The following is a 17,482-nucleotide window of genomic DNA, read 5'->3' as shown; positions in this document are numbered from 1 at the left end:
TTTCTGAGGTTACTTCTGAATCTATCCCCTTTCACCTTTATCCCTTGTCCCCTCATGCCAGAATTTCCTTTCAACTGAAAGATTTAACTCATGTGCATTTATGCCACATAGGTATTTAAACATCTCTATCATATCTCTCCTCTTCTACCTTTCCTCCAAAATATACGTATTGAGATGTTTATTCTATTCCCATAAGCCTTATGACTAAGACCACTGACCATTTTAGTAGCCTTCCTCTGGACCGACTCCATCCTGTTTAAATCTATTTGAAGGTTCATTCTCTGGAATTGTACACAATATTCTAAATGAGGTCTCACCAGTCTCTTATACATGGGCATTAATGCCTCCTTTTACCTACTGGCTATTCCTCTCCCTAAGCACCCACCCTAAACCGTCACCTTTTCAACCTGTTTGACTACCTTAATATTATCACATACTATCACATCCAAGTCCCACTCCTCTTTTGTACACAAAAGTTCTTCATCCTCTAAACCGTACCATTCCCTTGAGTTTTTGCAGCCCAATACCTTGCTTTTTTTTTTAGCATTAAATCTTAGCTGCCAAATTCCAGACCATTTCTTCAAGCTTCGCTTGGTCCTTCATGTTATCCACATCATCAAGGGTATCTACCCTATTGAAGATTTTGGTATCATCCACAAAGAGGCAAATCTTACTAGAAATTCCTTCAGCAGTATTACTTATTAAAATGGTAAAAAGAACACTCCCAAGAACTGAACCTTGCAGTACACCAATGGTAATATTTCTTTCCTCAGAGCAAGCTTCGTTAACTACTACCCCTCTCTCGCCTTCCACTCAACCAGTTCCTGACCTAGTCTGTCACATTAGGGCCTATACCAAGGGTACTCAGTTCATTTATTAGAGGCCTGTATGGAATAATGTCAAAGGTTTTGCTAAAATCTAAATACACCACACCTAGCGCTTTTCCTCTATCCAATTTTCTGGTCACCCAATTAAAGAAGTTGATCAGATTTGTCTGACAAGACCTGCCTAATACCAAGCAAAATGCAGCTATTTAAACTCCTCTCCACACTCTTCCCGGTGGAATGAAGTACGAGGGCTTGATTCACATGGAAGAAAGATACCACTTTAGGACGAAAGCAACTGTCCTGGGGTATGCAAGAATAGCCAGAGGCACACGGTCCTTGGCTCACTCTTCAGCGTCCACTCTTTCAAATGTGTCAGTTTTCCTTTAGAGGTAACAGAAAGGGAGTGAGCCAAGGACCTTGTGTCTGGCTTTTCTTGCATGCCCCAGGACAGTTGCTTCCTTCCTGGAATGCATTTCTTTATATTACAAAACCTAGCTATAGTTAATGGCTATCGTGATTAGTGACATAGGTTTGGACTTATCCTTGGGTAATCTTTTTGGCCAACTAAGAACGTGGTAAAGAGTGGTCGATGAAATCATATGCCACCGATAGATCAAGCAACACTACAAAAGTGATATGCCCCCTTATCTAGGATAGAGTGAAGATCACTAAAGCAGAACAACATGAAGATCACCAAGTAGTAAAGTGATAACAGTTTCAGTACTGCGATGTTTGCGAAATCCTGCTTGCCAGTGTTGGAGGCTATTGGTCTTATTGATAAAGTCATGTAGCTGAGAGTACACAGTTTTTTCTAACAATTTAGACAGAAAGCGGAGATTAGAAACAGGCCTATAATTGGCAGGATTAAATGGATTAGATTATATTTTCTTAAATATCAGACAGATAATCATTTTTTTCACACTCTCTTTATACCTTTTAATATAAGTGAGCTCACAAGTAAACTTCCAATATATTTTAGTGATCAGATCAGCATTACAATTTAAAGAAATGTGATACATTATTAATAAGAAACCGGGGGAGGTCCTAGTGGCCGTTTTGGCTGCGGAACCAGCAGAAGCAAGAGCGACTGGGGATCACTCTTGCCCTGAACACCCAGTAGACCACCAGAAGGTTTAAAGGTAGGCCCAGGGAGGGCCTTTGGATGGTGGGAGGGAAGGAGGGGGCGCCCAAGACAGGTGGCCATTTTTATTATTGGATACCCACTGGGACCTGCAGTGGTAGTCTCGTGAGGCAGTTGCAGGAAGTCCCGGCAGCCATTTTGGCTGTAAAACCAGTGGGACAAGAATGACTTGGGATTGCTCTTGCCTTGAAGATCCACTAAACCACCAGGAAGTTTAAAAGTAGACCTGGGGAGGACCTTTGAGTGGGTGAGGGTGAGGCAGGGAAGAGAGTGATCATGGGAGGGAGGTTTAGTTTCAGCAGAAAATGTACTTGCATTTTCAGCTAAAACCCAAACAAGGAATTCCGTTCAGTTTTGATGTTGAAACCAAAACTGAAACTCAGTCAAGCTCTACTTCAAATAACAAGAAATGCAGTTGTTCATAAAACAATTTCTTCCAATTATTCTGTATAGCTAATATTTCAACAGTGTCTCTAAAATGTAGACTATTAACACAACCACCTGCCTTTCAATCTTATGCAAAAGTCCACCTACCTGTGGCACATCAGTAATTCATCAATGGTGGCACAGCGCGAGGGCAACCGGCAACAGCGACTCACTAAACCAAGATCCATGTGCAGCTGGTAAATCCTGGATATGCGCTGGGGAACCTCAGGATGATAACTAGGCAAGAAGATGACACAGCAGGACAATACAAAGTAAATCCAGAACAGCAACAGCACAAGCTTCCCAAACACACATATACACACACTTCCCCACAACAGAACAGAGGCAGCATAGACAGCAACAGTGCACGTGTCTCTCTTGCGCACACACATATACTACCTCACCACAGATTAGCACAAACAGAAGCAACCATGAAGCAGGTACTGAGACCCATTAGTACTCTAGCTGAGTGTTTGGGGTTGGAAGTGTGCTTGGCATTAGGTGAAGGAGTTCCACCGGTACCTCAGCAAGACTGACTTGGTTAGCACTGTTTGAGGAATCTATGCTGGTGCTGTTAAGATTTTTGAGCTCTGTTTGCTTTTATTTTCCTTTTCAACAGAGAGAGAAAGAGAGAGGGCTATCATATCTGACCTGCTCTGCACAAGTAAGACTGACAAGTGAGCAGGCATTAACGGTTAAGGTGGAAAACTGTGTGCTTCAATGGGTATGAGAAGTGTTTGTGCTAGAAGAACATAAGAATAGCCTTACTAGGCCCATCTAGCCCTGTAGCCCATCTTCAGAGGCCAATCCAAGTCACAAGTACCTGGGAAAAACCCAAATAGTAGCAGCTTCATATTGTTGCATGCTGGGAATTAAGTGGAAAATATTTCTTGTGGCAGTGGCATAGCGAGGGTGAAAGGCGCCTGGGGAGGTAGCGCCCCTCCCTGCCCTCATCTCCATTCCCCGCTCCTTCCCTGATCACCCTGACACATGTGCGCTCCCTTCCCTCTAGTTGTTCACCGCCACAAGCAACAAGATCCTCAACGTGCTCCTTGCAACCCCGTTGGCTCTCCCTCTGACGTCACTTCCTATGCGCGGCATCCAGAAGTGACATCATCGGGAGAAACAACATGGTCGTGAGGAGCACGCTAAAGCTGTTGCTCACGGTGGTGAACAACTAGAGTTACGGGGATGGGAGGTGCATGCATGGTGAGGGAAGGAGTGGAAAGAAGAGAGGGGTGGCGGGCAGACTGCCCCCCCTTTACTACACCAGTCTGATAGAATATCTGTTGGAGGCACCCCATAGTAGAGTGGCCAACTCTTATGTAGGTGAGGGCATTCCCACATAGGATCTTAAAGGCAGTGATGCCTAATTTAAACTTGATCCTTGCATTTATGGGCAACCAATGTAGTTTCATATAGGAGGGCTGTAGGTGTTCCAATTTCCATAATCTGTATGAGTGTTACCGTTGCATTTAGAACTAGTCGAATATGCGATAGTAATGTTTTAGAGCAGAGAACTAGTGTTACATTACAGTAGTCTAGTTGAGATAGGATTAGGGATTGCACTAAGATTTGGAAATCCTCCGTTTCAAAGTATTTTTTGATGGATCTTATCTTTCTCATTGCTAGGAAAGATTGTTATATTATTGATTTTACATAACTGGCTGTAACTGGAGAAATACACACACTTTCTCACCACTGAACAGACACAGTATGGTAGTGCAAGTTTCCCTCATGCCCTCCATAGAGGACAGCACAGGCAGCAGCAGCGCAAGCTTCCCTCTCATACATTGTCCCACCAAAGAACAGAGACAGCAGAAGAAGCAGCGAAAGCTTCCTTCACACATACACCCAGAGTGCCCCATCACAGAACAGGGATAGCAGAAGCAGCAGCAAAACAAGCTTCCCCTAACCTGTCCCACATGTTAAAGTGCTCCTTCATCCTCTCATCATAGACAAGTCCTGTGCGTTCCTTGGGCAATGGTCTCATAACTTCTATCATTGTTGAATCTAAAAGAGCATCAAGTGCCTCAGGGCTCAGCATCCCTCTGTCTGCCTGCTCCTCCTCCTCCTTCTCCTCCTCCTTCTCTGGTGACAGGTCCCCTAAGCCTAAGGAATGCAATTCATATCAACTTTATAATGTTTCCAGAACAGGCACTATTCAGTTATCCATGCAGAGCGTGGGTACTAGGGGGTCAATGAAAGAAAAAGTTGTAAAATAATAGTAATAAATCCAATCCACAATTCAAGTATAAATACAAATCTCCCTTTTTTAGTGCACAGATTTACTGATTCTAGTTTTTCTTTAGAGCATTGTTTCTTAACCCTTTCAAGTAGAAAGTACCCTCAAACTTCTGAAAGTTTGTGAAGTACCCCCAATAAGGATGACCCCAAAACATCATCCTCCTCCTCCTACAAAAACAAGAGTATGGTAACCTTCCCAAAACCTCCACTTCTCATATTTCTCTCACTCTCTCCCCCCTACCTTCTTTCCAGCACCAGTATTCCCTATTCCAGGGTGGTGGTTGTTTTTCCATTTTGCACTGTGCCAAGCAGCTTCTTTCTCCTTATCCCCTACATCAGTGGTCTCAAACTCTCGGCCCGGGGGCCACATGTGGCCTGCCAGGTACTATTTTGAGGCCCTCGGTATGTTTATCATAATCACAAAAGTAAAATAAAACAGTTTCTTGATCATGTGTCTTGTTAGCTATAAATTACAATATTATTATTATTAAGACTTAGCGAAAAGGAAAGATTTATAAACTATAAAGAGTTTTACCTCATGCAAAATTGTCATTTCTTTAATAAGACATTAACTGTTTTTTCTGAGGCCCTCCAAGTACCTACAAATCCAAAATGTAGCCATGCAAAGGATTTGTTTGAGACCACTGCCCTACATGCTCCCTCTTTCCCTCTCCTCTGCCCTTACTTAGAATCAGTGTCTCCCTAATCCTCTTTGACCCTGCACACTGTGTCCAGCAACTTCCCCCGTCCTTTCCCACATATTAGAAAGAGTGCAAAAGTTACAAAATCACACAAACAGATTGATCAACACTGCTCAACCAAATGCACTATCACATGTATGAAGCAAAGACCAAATAGCTGCTTCACAAATGGCTCTCTCACATGTTTCTGAGTAGCAAATAGGAAGCACTACTTTACTTTATTGAAAGTCATAACCACTTTCAATAAAAACTAGGACATCGGAACACTACTTTGTCATGATAAATCATGTGAAAGGTTCATAGGTAACTAAAGCTTGAAGTTTACTTATTCTTGCCTCTCAGATAACTGCCACTAGAAAGATGATTTTCCATATGAGGTACTTAAGCAACGCAGACTGCGTGGCTCAAATGGTGGCTTCATAAGGGATGTAAGGACAATATTAAGGTTCAAATGGCATAGGACATTTTTGCAATAATGGTTTGAGAAGAAAAAGTCCCTTCATAATCCAAGAAATGAGTCGACACTGGGAAGGCAGAGCTGTCTGTCAATGAGTATGACAGCCTGAAAGAGTACCAATATAAACACTGACAGAAGTTTGAAGCCTACTTGATAAGAGATGGTATAAGCAGTTTAAGATAAAACTTCAAGAAGACAGTGAAATGAGACCATGACCATTTGCAAAGCACAAGATGGAAAACCTCTTCTACCTTGAAAGCATAGCCACATTTAGTAGATGTCTTCCTTGTAGCAGTTCAAATGTCTTGAAGACGCACTGTGAGACCAAGTACCATGACTAAGTCCTACTCACTAACCATGCTGTGAGGCCTTGGCCTTTGAAGATGGGATGAACAAAGCAGCCTTTGTCCTGTCTGATAAAGAATGAAGAAACTGGAAGCCTGCAAGGCAGATGGACAGCAAAGAACTTTAACAGAGGAAACCAGTTTTGATGAGGCCAGTTGAACATTAGGAAAATCATCTATCACACCTGGCCTCTGTTGAAACTTATAGTCTTTGCCATGGCTGACTGGGTAGTTGCATAAAATCTTAATCGGTATCCTATTTTTATTACACTAAGGAACAAAGAATTTGTGGCAATCTACTCCAACTGGCTTAGGAAGATGTAGGAGTTTGGGTTCACAATTTGGGCAAGGTATAGATTTCGAAGAAACACAGGCAACAACAGAGGCTCGAATCATAAAAAAGGTTATCATCTTGGCTAAGTGGTATGATCTGTTTTGGCCAAGTTCTATCCCACTGGTATGACTTTAGCAAAAATCAAGATATTACACTCACTGCATTCTGCCTCTGAAACAGGTAAGCCAAGTGCCTGGCAGCCATGGGAAAATAAAAACTTCTTAAATTCAGAGGAAAAGGGATGTTTGGATGTGTGTGAATGGTTGGTATGGATTTGTTGTTCGTAAGCTGGGGAGGGTGGGGGTGGTTTCCGTGGGAGGATGGTTGGGGTTGGGGATGTCTCTGTTCGGTGCTTGCTGAGTGGCATAAGAACACAGCTTGCTCAGCAGTTCTTCTGGTCTGTTTGTTTTCTTTGGGGAGATGGGAGTGTGGTAAGGGATTCCAGTATGGGTGGAGTGTTTGCAAACGGGAGTGGGCAGAATGGGGGACAGGGGTCTATTTACAAAGCATGTCCTGTTATACTTTTGGTTTTCTCAACCTCGTTATGCTTTTGCTTTGTTCTGTGTGTTTGCTGATTGTACAACAATAAAACATGATTTATACTAAATTCAGAGGAAAATCCTGTATTTTGGAGGTATAGTTTGATAAGATGATGAATGCAAAGGATGAAAACTGAGTCATCTATGATCTTAATACAATAGTTTATTGAAAAGTTTTCATAATTAAAAGTGATGTAGATCAATAAAACAAGCCATATACAAAACTCTGGCTTTCATTTACAAATCATTGATTCCCTTTACCTCAACCAGACTTCTGAGGTCTAATGATCAACATTTACTAGTTATCCCCTCACTCAAAATTATTAATACACGGCAGCACTTCATCTTTTCTGTTACAGCTCCTCAAACATGGAATTCCCTCCCTATTTACTTAAGGGAAGAAAACAATTTGGATAAATTTAAGAGCAAACTAAAAAGCTTTCTTTTTAAAGACGCATTTAATAAGTAGAAAGCCCGACTAGGAGTTTCATTCCAATTCCATCATTTCTCTGAGATTCATTGTTCTTTCCCTTCCTTTTGTTTTTTTACCATAATTGTCTTCTCTTCTATCAATCAAATTGTATTTCTTTTCCCATCCTTTCCTCGTGTTTTATTATGTTTGTAAAGTTAATCTTTAATATGTTTTATAAGGTTTAGTTCGTTGTTTGTTTTGCTGTCCCCTGAATTTTGTAATTTTACTGATATGTTCATCTCTTAGAATTTTGAATAAGCGATTAATCAAATTTATAATAAACTTGAAACTTGTTGTGGTGTGGACCCAACACGTTCCGTGTTTCGGTCATAAAGGCTTTCTTCTGGGGTCCAATCTGATACTGCCACAAAATTTGGTAAGCTAATAAGCATTCAAAGAACTGTGTACTCAGCCAAGCAGGATGTCTAGTGATTGCGGTCAAGGAATATATTGGAATCACTCTTCTTCCCTCCCAAAGTATTCCTTTTAATTATGAAGACTTTTCAATAAACTATTATATCAAGATTATCGACTCCAGTTTTCATCCTTTGCTTTGGTTTCTCCTGTTTTCCTGTGGAACATCAAGATGATGAATGTTACATGGCTGAAAAAAAAATTGGTTCTGGATAATGCTGCTGAAAACCACTGACTGATCCTGGTCAGCACTTTTTAATCAGGGAAGTAACAACATCCATTTTAATGTCCGTTTAGCAAAGCAGATAAATCAAAACCGAGAAACAGAGGAGATTGTTGTGTGTGGGAAGGGCCAAGCATGTTCAGAACGCTACACTAACTTCTAAACTCAGGGAAAGTTGTTCTATCTCAGTGACGCATGGTGATATCACCCACTTTGTTTGCCTGACTCAAGCTTGCTTGTTAATGGAAAAACAATGTTTTTAGAACAGTGTTTCTCAATTCGGTCCTGGAGTACTCCTTGCTAGTCAAATTTTCAGGATATCCACAATGAATATGCAAAAACTTAATTTGTATACTCTGCCTCCATTATATGCAAATTTCTTTCTTGCATATTCATTGTGGATAACCTGAAAACCTGACTGGCAAGGGGGTACTCCAGGACCGAATTGAGAAACATTGATTTAGAAGACAATAATATATCACATAAAGGGTGGCCAAATATTATTGGCTTCATTCACCCCACTGGATATAATCATCAAAAGCTTTATTTTTTATGAATTTCTGTTGTACTTTAAATTATTAATTTGTCATTCAGTGTACGATATACACAAAGACTATGGAAGTAATAAAACATAAGATTTTTACAGGCAAAAAATAAGCACTTATATACCAACACCCATACAGAAATTATATTCTCTAAATATCCTTCAAGGTCTGATGTGGATCACGAGTTAGACATTTCTAGGATGATACAGCACTAATTAGCAATGTAAATCAATTATAATTAGGATGAAAATTCAAAAAGTTTCTTGAACAGATAAATCTTCAGTTGTTTTGTGAAAATTGCCTGGGGATCCAGCATGTGTTCACCATTTGCTAGAGACCAATAAAATGGGCAACTGCCTCATATGCACCACTCTTCTGTACAGTGATGTCACTGAAAGTTGTGGTTTTCTGTCTCCATCTGCTGGCAGGTTGGTAAAAATCCACACATCTGGGCTGATCCAGCAGATAAGGAATAGATGTTTATAAATTTTACAGAGGGTTCGCTAACAAAATTATGTGCCACCAACACACATCAATACTTTTATGAAGTACTCTATAGAGATGGAGGTTGGGGGAGCTGCAAGACATGCATAATATAGTTTCTAATCTACATGCAAACTAGGGAGGAAAGTAATGCCTACTTCATTGCAGGTATAACCTTGTCCATGAACAATTTTATAAAGATATGTTGGCATAGCAGTCACTCACCTATAACGGGTATCATCCGAGGACAGTAGGCAGATATTCTCACATGTGGGTGACGTCAACCAGAGAGAACAGTACAGACAGTGTAAAAGTGTACCGTCACTTTACATCTTTTGATGATCTCAAGTGCCCATACCATGCATGCGCTGGTGCCTTCCCACCCGATGTTGGCTCGCAAGACCATTAGTTCAGCAAAAAGGCTAAAAAGCCATCTAGAGGAGGCAGGAGGGTTGTAAGAATATCTGCCTGCTGTCCTTGGATAACACCCGTTACAAATAAGTAACTTTGCTTTATCTTAGGACAAACAGGCAGCATATTCTAACATGTGGGACTCCCTAGCTACTAAAATCAGGGATGGAGGGAAGTTGGCAATTACACAGAGAATAACTTTTGTAGAACTGCTTGGCCAAATCAACTATACCAGGGGTAGGCAATTCCGGTCCTCGAAAACCAGAGCCAGGTCAGGTTTTCAAGATATCAACAATAAATATGCATGAGATAGATTTGCATATCAAGGAGGTAGTGCATGCAAATCCATTTCATACATATTCATTGTGGATATCCTGAAAACCTGACCAGTTATAGCACCAAAATGAACTCTGATAGAAGTAGTTTTGAGAGCAGAGCTAGAGAGGTATAAAAGATAGTCCAGAACTGATGAGAGAGGACGTGATCAGATCTAGGGAATTAAGATAACACTAGAGAGTGAAGCGAGTCCACTTAAAATAGTAGCAGTGTTGCATGGAAGGCTTTCTTGAAGCTTCAATGATAGCTGAAACTGGAGCAGAGAGCATAAAAGTATTTACTGATTATGAGAGATATACCATGTTGTGAGAGCTAATGAGCACAGACTGGGATGGAGAAGAGATCCCTTGTTCCGAGTCAGCAGCATTGGAAAGGTTTGAAGTTCAATGGATTCTCGAACACCGAGTTGGAGAAGAAGGTACCATGGCTGTCATGGCCAACGAGGAGCTATAAGTATCGTGGTGGCTAGCTCTTGACAGAGTGTGAATAAAGACTTGTCGATGAGCGGTATTGGAGGGAAAGCACACAGAAATCTGTTTTGCTTGTTGAGGAGTAAGGTATCTGACTCTAGGCGATTGGGAGTGTAGATTCTGGAACAGAAGACTGGAAGTTTGTGATTACGAGGGGATGCATAAAGGTTTACTTCTGGGGGTCCATATCATACCTTACTGAGTCTTGTATCCTGCAATTCTCTACAAGGAATCTATGCAGTTTAGAATAAGAATTGAATCTAGTTCTTCAAGGTACTTTCTTTTTTTTTTTTTAAGTTAGATCTTGTGGTTGTTAAAAGGGAAGAGGTGAAAGATAGGAGGGAGACACAGTTGAGTGATAATTTGTGTGGTTGTAGGATTCTGTTCAGCTTGTCTGACAAAATATTCCGTTTCCCTGCTAGGTAAACTGCTTTCAGGAAAAACGTTGCAAGGTACCACCCACAACCAGATTTTGATTGACTCCTGGCATAGGTAATGAGATACCATACCTCTTTGCTTGTTTATGTAATACATGGCTACTTAGTTGTCTGTATGAATTAGAACTACTCAATTTAGATGGTGATCTTGGAATGTGCATAGAGCATTGCGTATTGCTTGAGGTTCTAGGAGACTGGTGTGAAAAGTTCTCTTGAGAACTCCAGGTTCCTTGAGTATGGGGCCGTCAAGGTTGGCTCACATTCATTGTTAACATCTTTTGATTAGGTGGAGTGTGGAAAAGGCCGCCTCTGGAGAGACTGGTCACAGATAATCACCACTGAAGGGATTGATGAAGTGTTGAGGTAAGTTGTAGATGTTGAGTGGCTTGAGACCATTGGGTCGAGAATGCCCACTGAGGTTTCCTGAAATGTAGATGGGCAAATGGAGTTACATGTACTGTAGATGTCATGTGGCCCAAGAGACGTATCATTTGGCGCGCAATGATATAATGGAAAGAGAGAACCCTCTGGCAAATGTAGATTACAGTGCAAAGCCTCTGTTATGGTAGAAAGGCTTTGATTTAAATTGTGTCTAGAAGTGCTCTGATAAAATCTAGAGTGAGTGGGTTGTAGAAGAAACTTGCCATTGACTTAAAAAAGCCGAGAAGTTCTAGGAGACATAATATAAATCCATGGTGTGGTGAGTTTGTTGAGGAGTGGGGGCTTTGATTAACCAGTCATCCAGATAAGGGAATACTTGGAAACTAGAAGCGTGAAGGGTTTCAGTCACCACTATTAAGTTTTGTTAGGGGTTGAAGGCCCAAAAAATGAAAATGGAAAGAAATGAGATTTTTTTGAAAAGGGAAGAAGGCAATGAAAAACTAATGAAAAATGCTAAAGAAAATAAACATGGGAAGGCACAAAAAAAGTTCAAAGTTTGATGCGCTTTGGACTGACTCCAAAGAATGCAGCTTCTCAGCTCTGCGGAAACCCAAGAACTAATGGTTTAATGAGCCAATATCAGGCGGAAAGGCACCGGCGCATGTGTGATATGGGCAGTCAAGACCTACAAAAGATTTTAAGTGACAGTACACTTTTTACACTGTCTGTACCAAGCTCCGTGGATGTCGTCAGCCACATGCGAGAATATGCTGCCTGCTTGTCCTAGGATAAATATGTATACATTTATTTAAACAAACAATGGAATGTATTTTCTTTTTTAGTACTATAATCTAGTAGATGTTTTTGGCTGATTTATAAGAGCAAGACCATAAGATCAACTACAAAAGGAGGTTTCAGAAGTCACATATTTCTTAAATATACAAAAAGTGCTTCTTCAAAATTAAGGATAATATATTCAGTTAGGTCAATATTCTTCCAGAAAGTCCCACAAATACGTTTGATAGTCATAAGAAATACTGACTACTGTAACTCTTTATTTAAAGGCTTTCAGCTGGTTGGCATTTGGCATCTCCAAATAATCCAAAACACAGCAGTTAAGCTAAAAGGGCAAAAAAAATGGATACATGTTATCTCCACCACTGAAGAATGACCACTGGCTCCCAATCCCTCAAATAATTATATTTAAAATTCTTGTTTATAAAATTTATCACTCAGCAATACCACTTTCCTTTTCTCGTTTGCTAACACCTTATTCCTCACCTAGAGTACTCAGATCTGTTCAGTGGAATCTTCTTGTGCTACCATCTTTCAGATATCTTTATCTAGATAGAATGGCAAATCGTATCTTCAGAGTTGTGGGCCCCTCATTATGGAACAATTTACCTAGTTTCTTAAGGCCCGAGTCCTCTTATCCAGGGCTGGGCAATCAAAGTCCTTAACACAGTCAGGTTTTCAAGATTTCCTCACTGAATATGCAAGAGATTGATTTGCATACAATGGAAACAGTCCATGCAAATTACTCTTGTGCATATTCATTGTGGAAATCTTGAAAACTCGACTGGGTTGCGACCCTTGAGAACCATGATTGCCCACCCCTGCTCTTATCAGTCATTCAATAAAGGTCTCAAGAGGTTTTTATTTATAGAAGCCTTTGGACCCGATAGAATTGAGGGATATACTTTACCTATAAAGAGACCCATACATCTTGTAGAGCTGGGGAAGAGGCTAGAATCCAATGGAACTGAGATACTTGGCAGTTATTGTTGTCTTCTTTTCTAGTCTATAAGAAATTGTCTCTCTTTTACCTACTTTATGATCTTGTTTGTTAACTGCCATAACAGCACTTCCAAATGCCAATACACTCCTCCCTCCGTATTCCTGGGGGTTAGGGGCGGAGCTGACCCGCAAATACGGAAAAACCGCAAATAACTTTTTTAATGTTATTTGCGGGGTTTTTTGTTAAAACCTTCGGGAATATGATGAAATCGTGAATAAAAAAAGTGTCAGCAGTACCAGCACGACCTACCAATGCCAATCTCTATCTTCAGATGCCGGTGTCACCCCTTCCCAACCCCCACGCAGCTCCTGATTGGTAAGACCTAACTTAGTGCAGGAAGAGGTGGTCGGAGCATACAGCGAGTGATTTCCTGCACTCGCTGGCACTCCGGCTGCTCTCTCCTGCCTCTCCCGCTGCCCTCTCCAGTCTCCCCCCATGAAAAAACGTATTTGCGATTTTTCAAGATTCGCAGGGGTTCCTGGAACGGAACCCCTGCGAATATCGGGGGAGTACTCTATATCAAATATTGTAAATAGTACCCCCAAGAAGCAAATATGAGGACAGAAAAAGAACCAATCATAGTGTGAATGTGATAGCACAAAGAAAGAGCTACTGCAGATTAAGTATTATACTGAATCTTGTATGAAAGGCTTCTTACCAAAGTCCCACAGACTCTCCCAGTATTTACCGTGAGCACCAATTGTCTCAGACATGGATTCCAGGGCACTGCAGGAAAACCAATCAAAATATTAGTTAAGTCAGCTATTCACTTGTCATTTGCTCCATTTATTACCACTTCTTTTTTCCTACCCATCCCTTTCCTTTCCCCTCAGCTGTTTGATACCGGTTTATTGCTCCTTCACCTCTGACACGGTGCTATAGGAGAGGCAAGCCTTGGGCATGGGTCTCCCAGCAGAATCTTCAATGCTGCACATACCCCTTCCGCCAGTGAGCGCATGTTGTAACCACCCTGTGCAGAATCACAGAGAAAAAAAAACAACAAAATGACTGCATCCAATCTACTGCCGGTTATTCCTGAAAACTATATAGCTCAGTCAACCAGAAAGGCTTTTCAAAGCACCGAGTCAAAAAAAAGGGAATCCATGAAAAGACACTAAAAAGGCCAGTTACATTTTTGAATATTCCATCGTAATGTTACAACTTAAACCATAGCAAGAAAAAAATTAGTGTTACCTGATAAATTTATTTCCTTGAGTCCTACCAGAGCTGTTAAGATTGTGTGGGTTAAGCTCATCCACCAGCAGATGGAGACAGAGATGGAAGAGATGTGATCCCTGCCATCTATTAACCACTGTAGTCACTGCTCTCCTATAATTTCCAAATCAAGCTACCACATGCAGCTCTTTTCCTCACTCACAGTGAGGAATCTAAGGCTCCCCTTGAAAATAGCCACTCCTGAGGATCCAAACAAACATGATTTCTCTCCAGACGAATAAACTCAAACAGGGAAGTAGATGGGGGGAAAAAGAAGCCTCATATGATCACAGATAAAGAACATATAACCTATCTAGTCTGCCGATCCATCCTATCCATTATCTCTTCCTCGCCCATAGTGTTTGCTCCATGCTTTCTTGAATTCAGATACAGTCCAGGTCTCCAACACCTCTACTAGGAGGCCATTCCACGCATCTACCATCCTTTCCATAAGGAAATATTTCCTTAGATTGCTTTTTGAATCTATGCCCTATTTCTAGTCTTTTTTCAGTTGAAAGAGACTCGCCTCCTCTGCATTTATGTCACAGTTATTTTAAATGCTTCTTTCATATCTCCCCTTTGCCGCCTTTCTTCCAAAGTATACATATTGAGATCTTTAGGTCTGTCCTTTATTTATTTATTTGGCTCGTTTTATATCCCGTCCTCCCCAACGAGCTCATAACGGGTTACAGGTGGACATACATAATGCATAGACAAACAGGATTCAATTTACAGTTGTACATTATAGTTAGAATCTCTTAGATTGATATGCAGGATAAGATTTAAAATTTTACATTATAGCTGGAATATGCTTTATGTTAAAGATAACCGATCATCTTAGGAGGCTCCAACTACTAAACCATCCTGTCTCCAAAATTGTACATAATACTCTAAAATACTTTATTACCAGAGACTTAAACAGAGGTACTATCACTTCTTTTTTTTCCTGCTTACCCCCCTTCACCTAAACACTCAGGCATCCTTCTGGCTTTTGCTATCCCCTTTATCATGATTACCCCCAAGTCTTGCTCTTCTTTTGTCCACAGCAGTACCTCACCCATATACTGTATCTCTCCCTCAGATTTTTGCAGCCCAAATACATGACCCAGCAGTTTCTTTTTAACATTTTATCTTAGTGCCAAATTCTGAACCAAGCTTTGCTAGATCTTATTTTGCGTGTCTACCCTATTGCATATTTTGGTTTCCAGAACCTGTGGGTTATGTCTGTTGACCAGAAAAATGAGACAGAGAAACAAAGTTCTGTGTGATTTGCTCCTTAAGCATTTCTGTCTTCAGAAAATGGTGATAATACACTGTGCAGGTCTTGGGCTGGATAAGCTTGATAAGCTCCAGAGCCAGGACAAAATGAGAAGACAGATGAAGAAATGTTTTCAGAGATTAGGTAAGCTGGAGAAATGGGCAACACCATAATAATGGGTGATTTCAATTACTCAGACCTCCTCAGGAAAGGGACATATACAATCAAAAGTACCTCAATTTATGCCCTAAATGGAACATCCAGGGGTCTTTGGGACACTGCAAGACCTTCCCATCCACCACACTCACTCACTCACAACCAGAGAGAAGAGAATAGAAAAAGAAGTGGAGAAAAGCCTCAGTTCAGCTTCATATGGCAAAAAACTCCACTTCTATTCAAGCAAGCAGACCAACTGAAACCCCTTGCACATGTGTGTTAAATCAACAATGGTGGAAAAACAAGGCACTGTAGCAGCCCCACCAAAAAACCACCTCACAAAATCACAAGTCCATAGTGTGGATAAATCTGCACATCAGTAAAGCAGAAAAAGCAAAAAGACTTAGTTGCCAGTGAAGTCCCAGCTGTCTCCAACGTGCACTCAAATCATGCACCACCGCACGGACTCCGTAGCCAGTCAACCCAACAGGAAAATCTCCATTTTGCTCTGCTGCGTCAGGGGTGTAAAACTTCCTGCATCACAGGCAATGAATCAGGACCCTCTGTACAGAACTCACACACTCCACATACGATGAACTGACTGGTTAAATGTTACATAGGGGAGTGCTAGGGTGGTAAAATTCCTAGATGTTATAAACGACTGCTTCTTGGAGCAACTGGTCCGGGAACCGACAAGAGGGGGTGCTATTTTAGATTTGGTCCTTAGTGGAATGCAAGACATAGTACTGGAGTTAACTGTGTTTGGTCTGCTAGGAAACAGTGAGGTGATTAAATTTGCAGATGACACTAAACTGTTCAAAGTTGTTAAAATGCATGCGGATTGTGAAAAATTGCAGGCGGACCTTAGGAAATTGGAGGACTGGGTGTCCAAGTGGCAGATAAAATTTAATGTGGACAAATGCAAAGTGATGCACATTGAGAACAATAACTTGAAGCATAGTTACAAGATGCTAGGGTCCACCATGGGGGTTAGCGTCCAAGAAAAGGATCTGGGTGTCATTATAGACAATACGATGAAACCTTCCGCCCAATGTGTGGCGACGGCCAAAAAAGCAAACAGGATGCTGGGAATTATTAAAAAAGGGATGGTTAACAAAACTAAGAATGTCATAATGCTCTTGTATCGCTCCATGGTGTGACCTCATTTGGAGTATTGCGTTCAATTCTGGTCTCCTTATCTCAAGAAAGATATAGTGGCGCTAGAAAAGGTTCAAAGAAGAGCAACCAAGATGGTAAAGGGGATGGAACTCATCTCGTATGAGGAAAGACTAAAAAGGTTAGGGCTCTTCAGCTTGGAAAAGAGATGGCTGAGGGGAGATATGATTGAAATCTACAAAATCCTGAGTGGAGTAGAATGAGTATGAGTGTATCGATTTTTCACTCCATCAAAAATTACAAAGACTAGGGGACACTTGATGAAGTTACAGGGAAATACTTTTAAAACCAATAGGAGGAAATTTTTTTCACTCAGAGAATAGTTAAGCTCTGGAATGCCAGAGGATGTGGTAAGAGCGGATAGCGTAGCTGGTTTTTTGTTTTTTTTTTTTAATTCTTTATTGATTTTCCAAACTGCAATAGTGCAATATACAAATATACAATCAACAAAAGCACTTACAACTTACAAGTATACCTAACCAAACCATTTTTTCCCACCCACCCAATATTTATTCAATAGAACACAAATATAAATTTTCCCAATAACCTTATCCTATTAAAAAAACAAAACACCTTTCCATCTTCCCAACCACCCCAAGTGTAAATATTTAAAGATCAAATTAGTACAAAAATAACCCCCTCCCACCCCTCCCTGTATGTGTACAAAAATAAACAAAAACTGACTCATAAT

At 40.8% G+C, this 17,482-nt stretch overlaps 1 protein-coding gene across 6 annotated transcripts in view; it reads right to left on the bottom strand.

The window, feature by feature from the left end:
• The window catches only part of HDAC6 (histone deacetylase 6), a 155,903-nt gene that overhangs the window by 51,956 nt on the left and 86,465 nt on the right, over window positions 1–17,482 (bottom strand). For all 6 annotated transcript variants that reach the window (XM_033923827.1, XM_033923844.1, XM_033923853.1 and 3 more), the window contains 4 exons: window positions 13,850–13,956; window positions 13,645–13,712; window positions 4,311–4,506; window positions 2,503–2,631 (listed from right to left, as the gene is read on the bottom strand). In XM_033923827.1, coding sequence (XP_033779718.1) covers window positions 2,503–2,631; window positions 4,311–4,506; window positions 13,645–13,712; window positions 13,850–13,956 — 500 coding nt within the window. The remainder of the gene's footprint in view (window positions 1–2,502; window positions 2,632–4,310; window positions 4,507–13,644; window positions 13,713–13,849; window positions 13,957–17,482) is intronic.

The sequence above is a fragment of the Geotrypetes seraphini genome, chromosome 1 (assembly GCF_902459505.1).
Source record: "Geotrypetes seraphini chromosome 1, aGeoSer1.1, whole genome shotgun sequence".
In the NCBI taxonomy this organism is placed as follows: Eukaryota; Metazoa; Chordata; class Amphibia; order Gymnophiona; family Dermophiidae; genus Geotrypetes; species Geotrypetes seraphini.
This window is presented reverse-complemented; position numbering and strand designations above follow the sequence as displayed.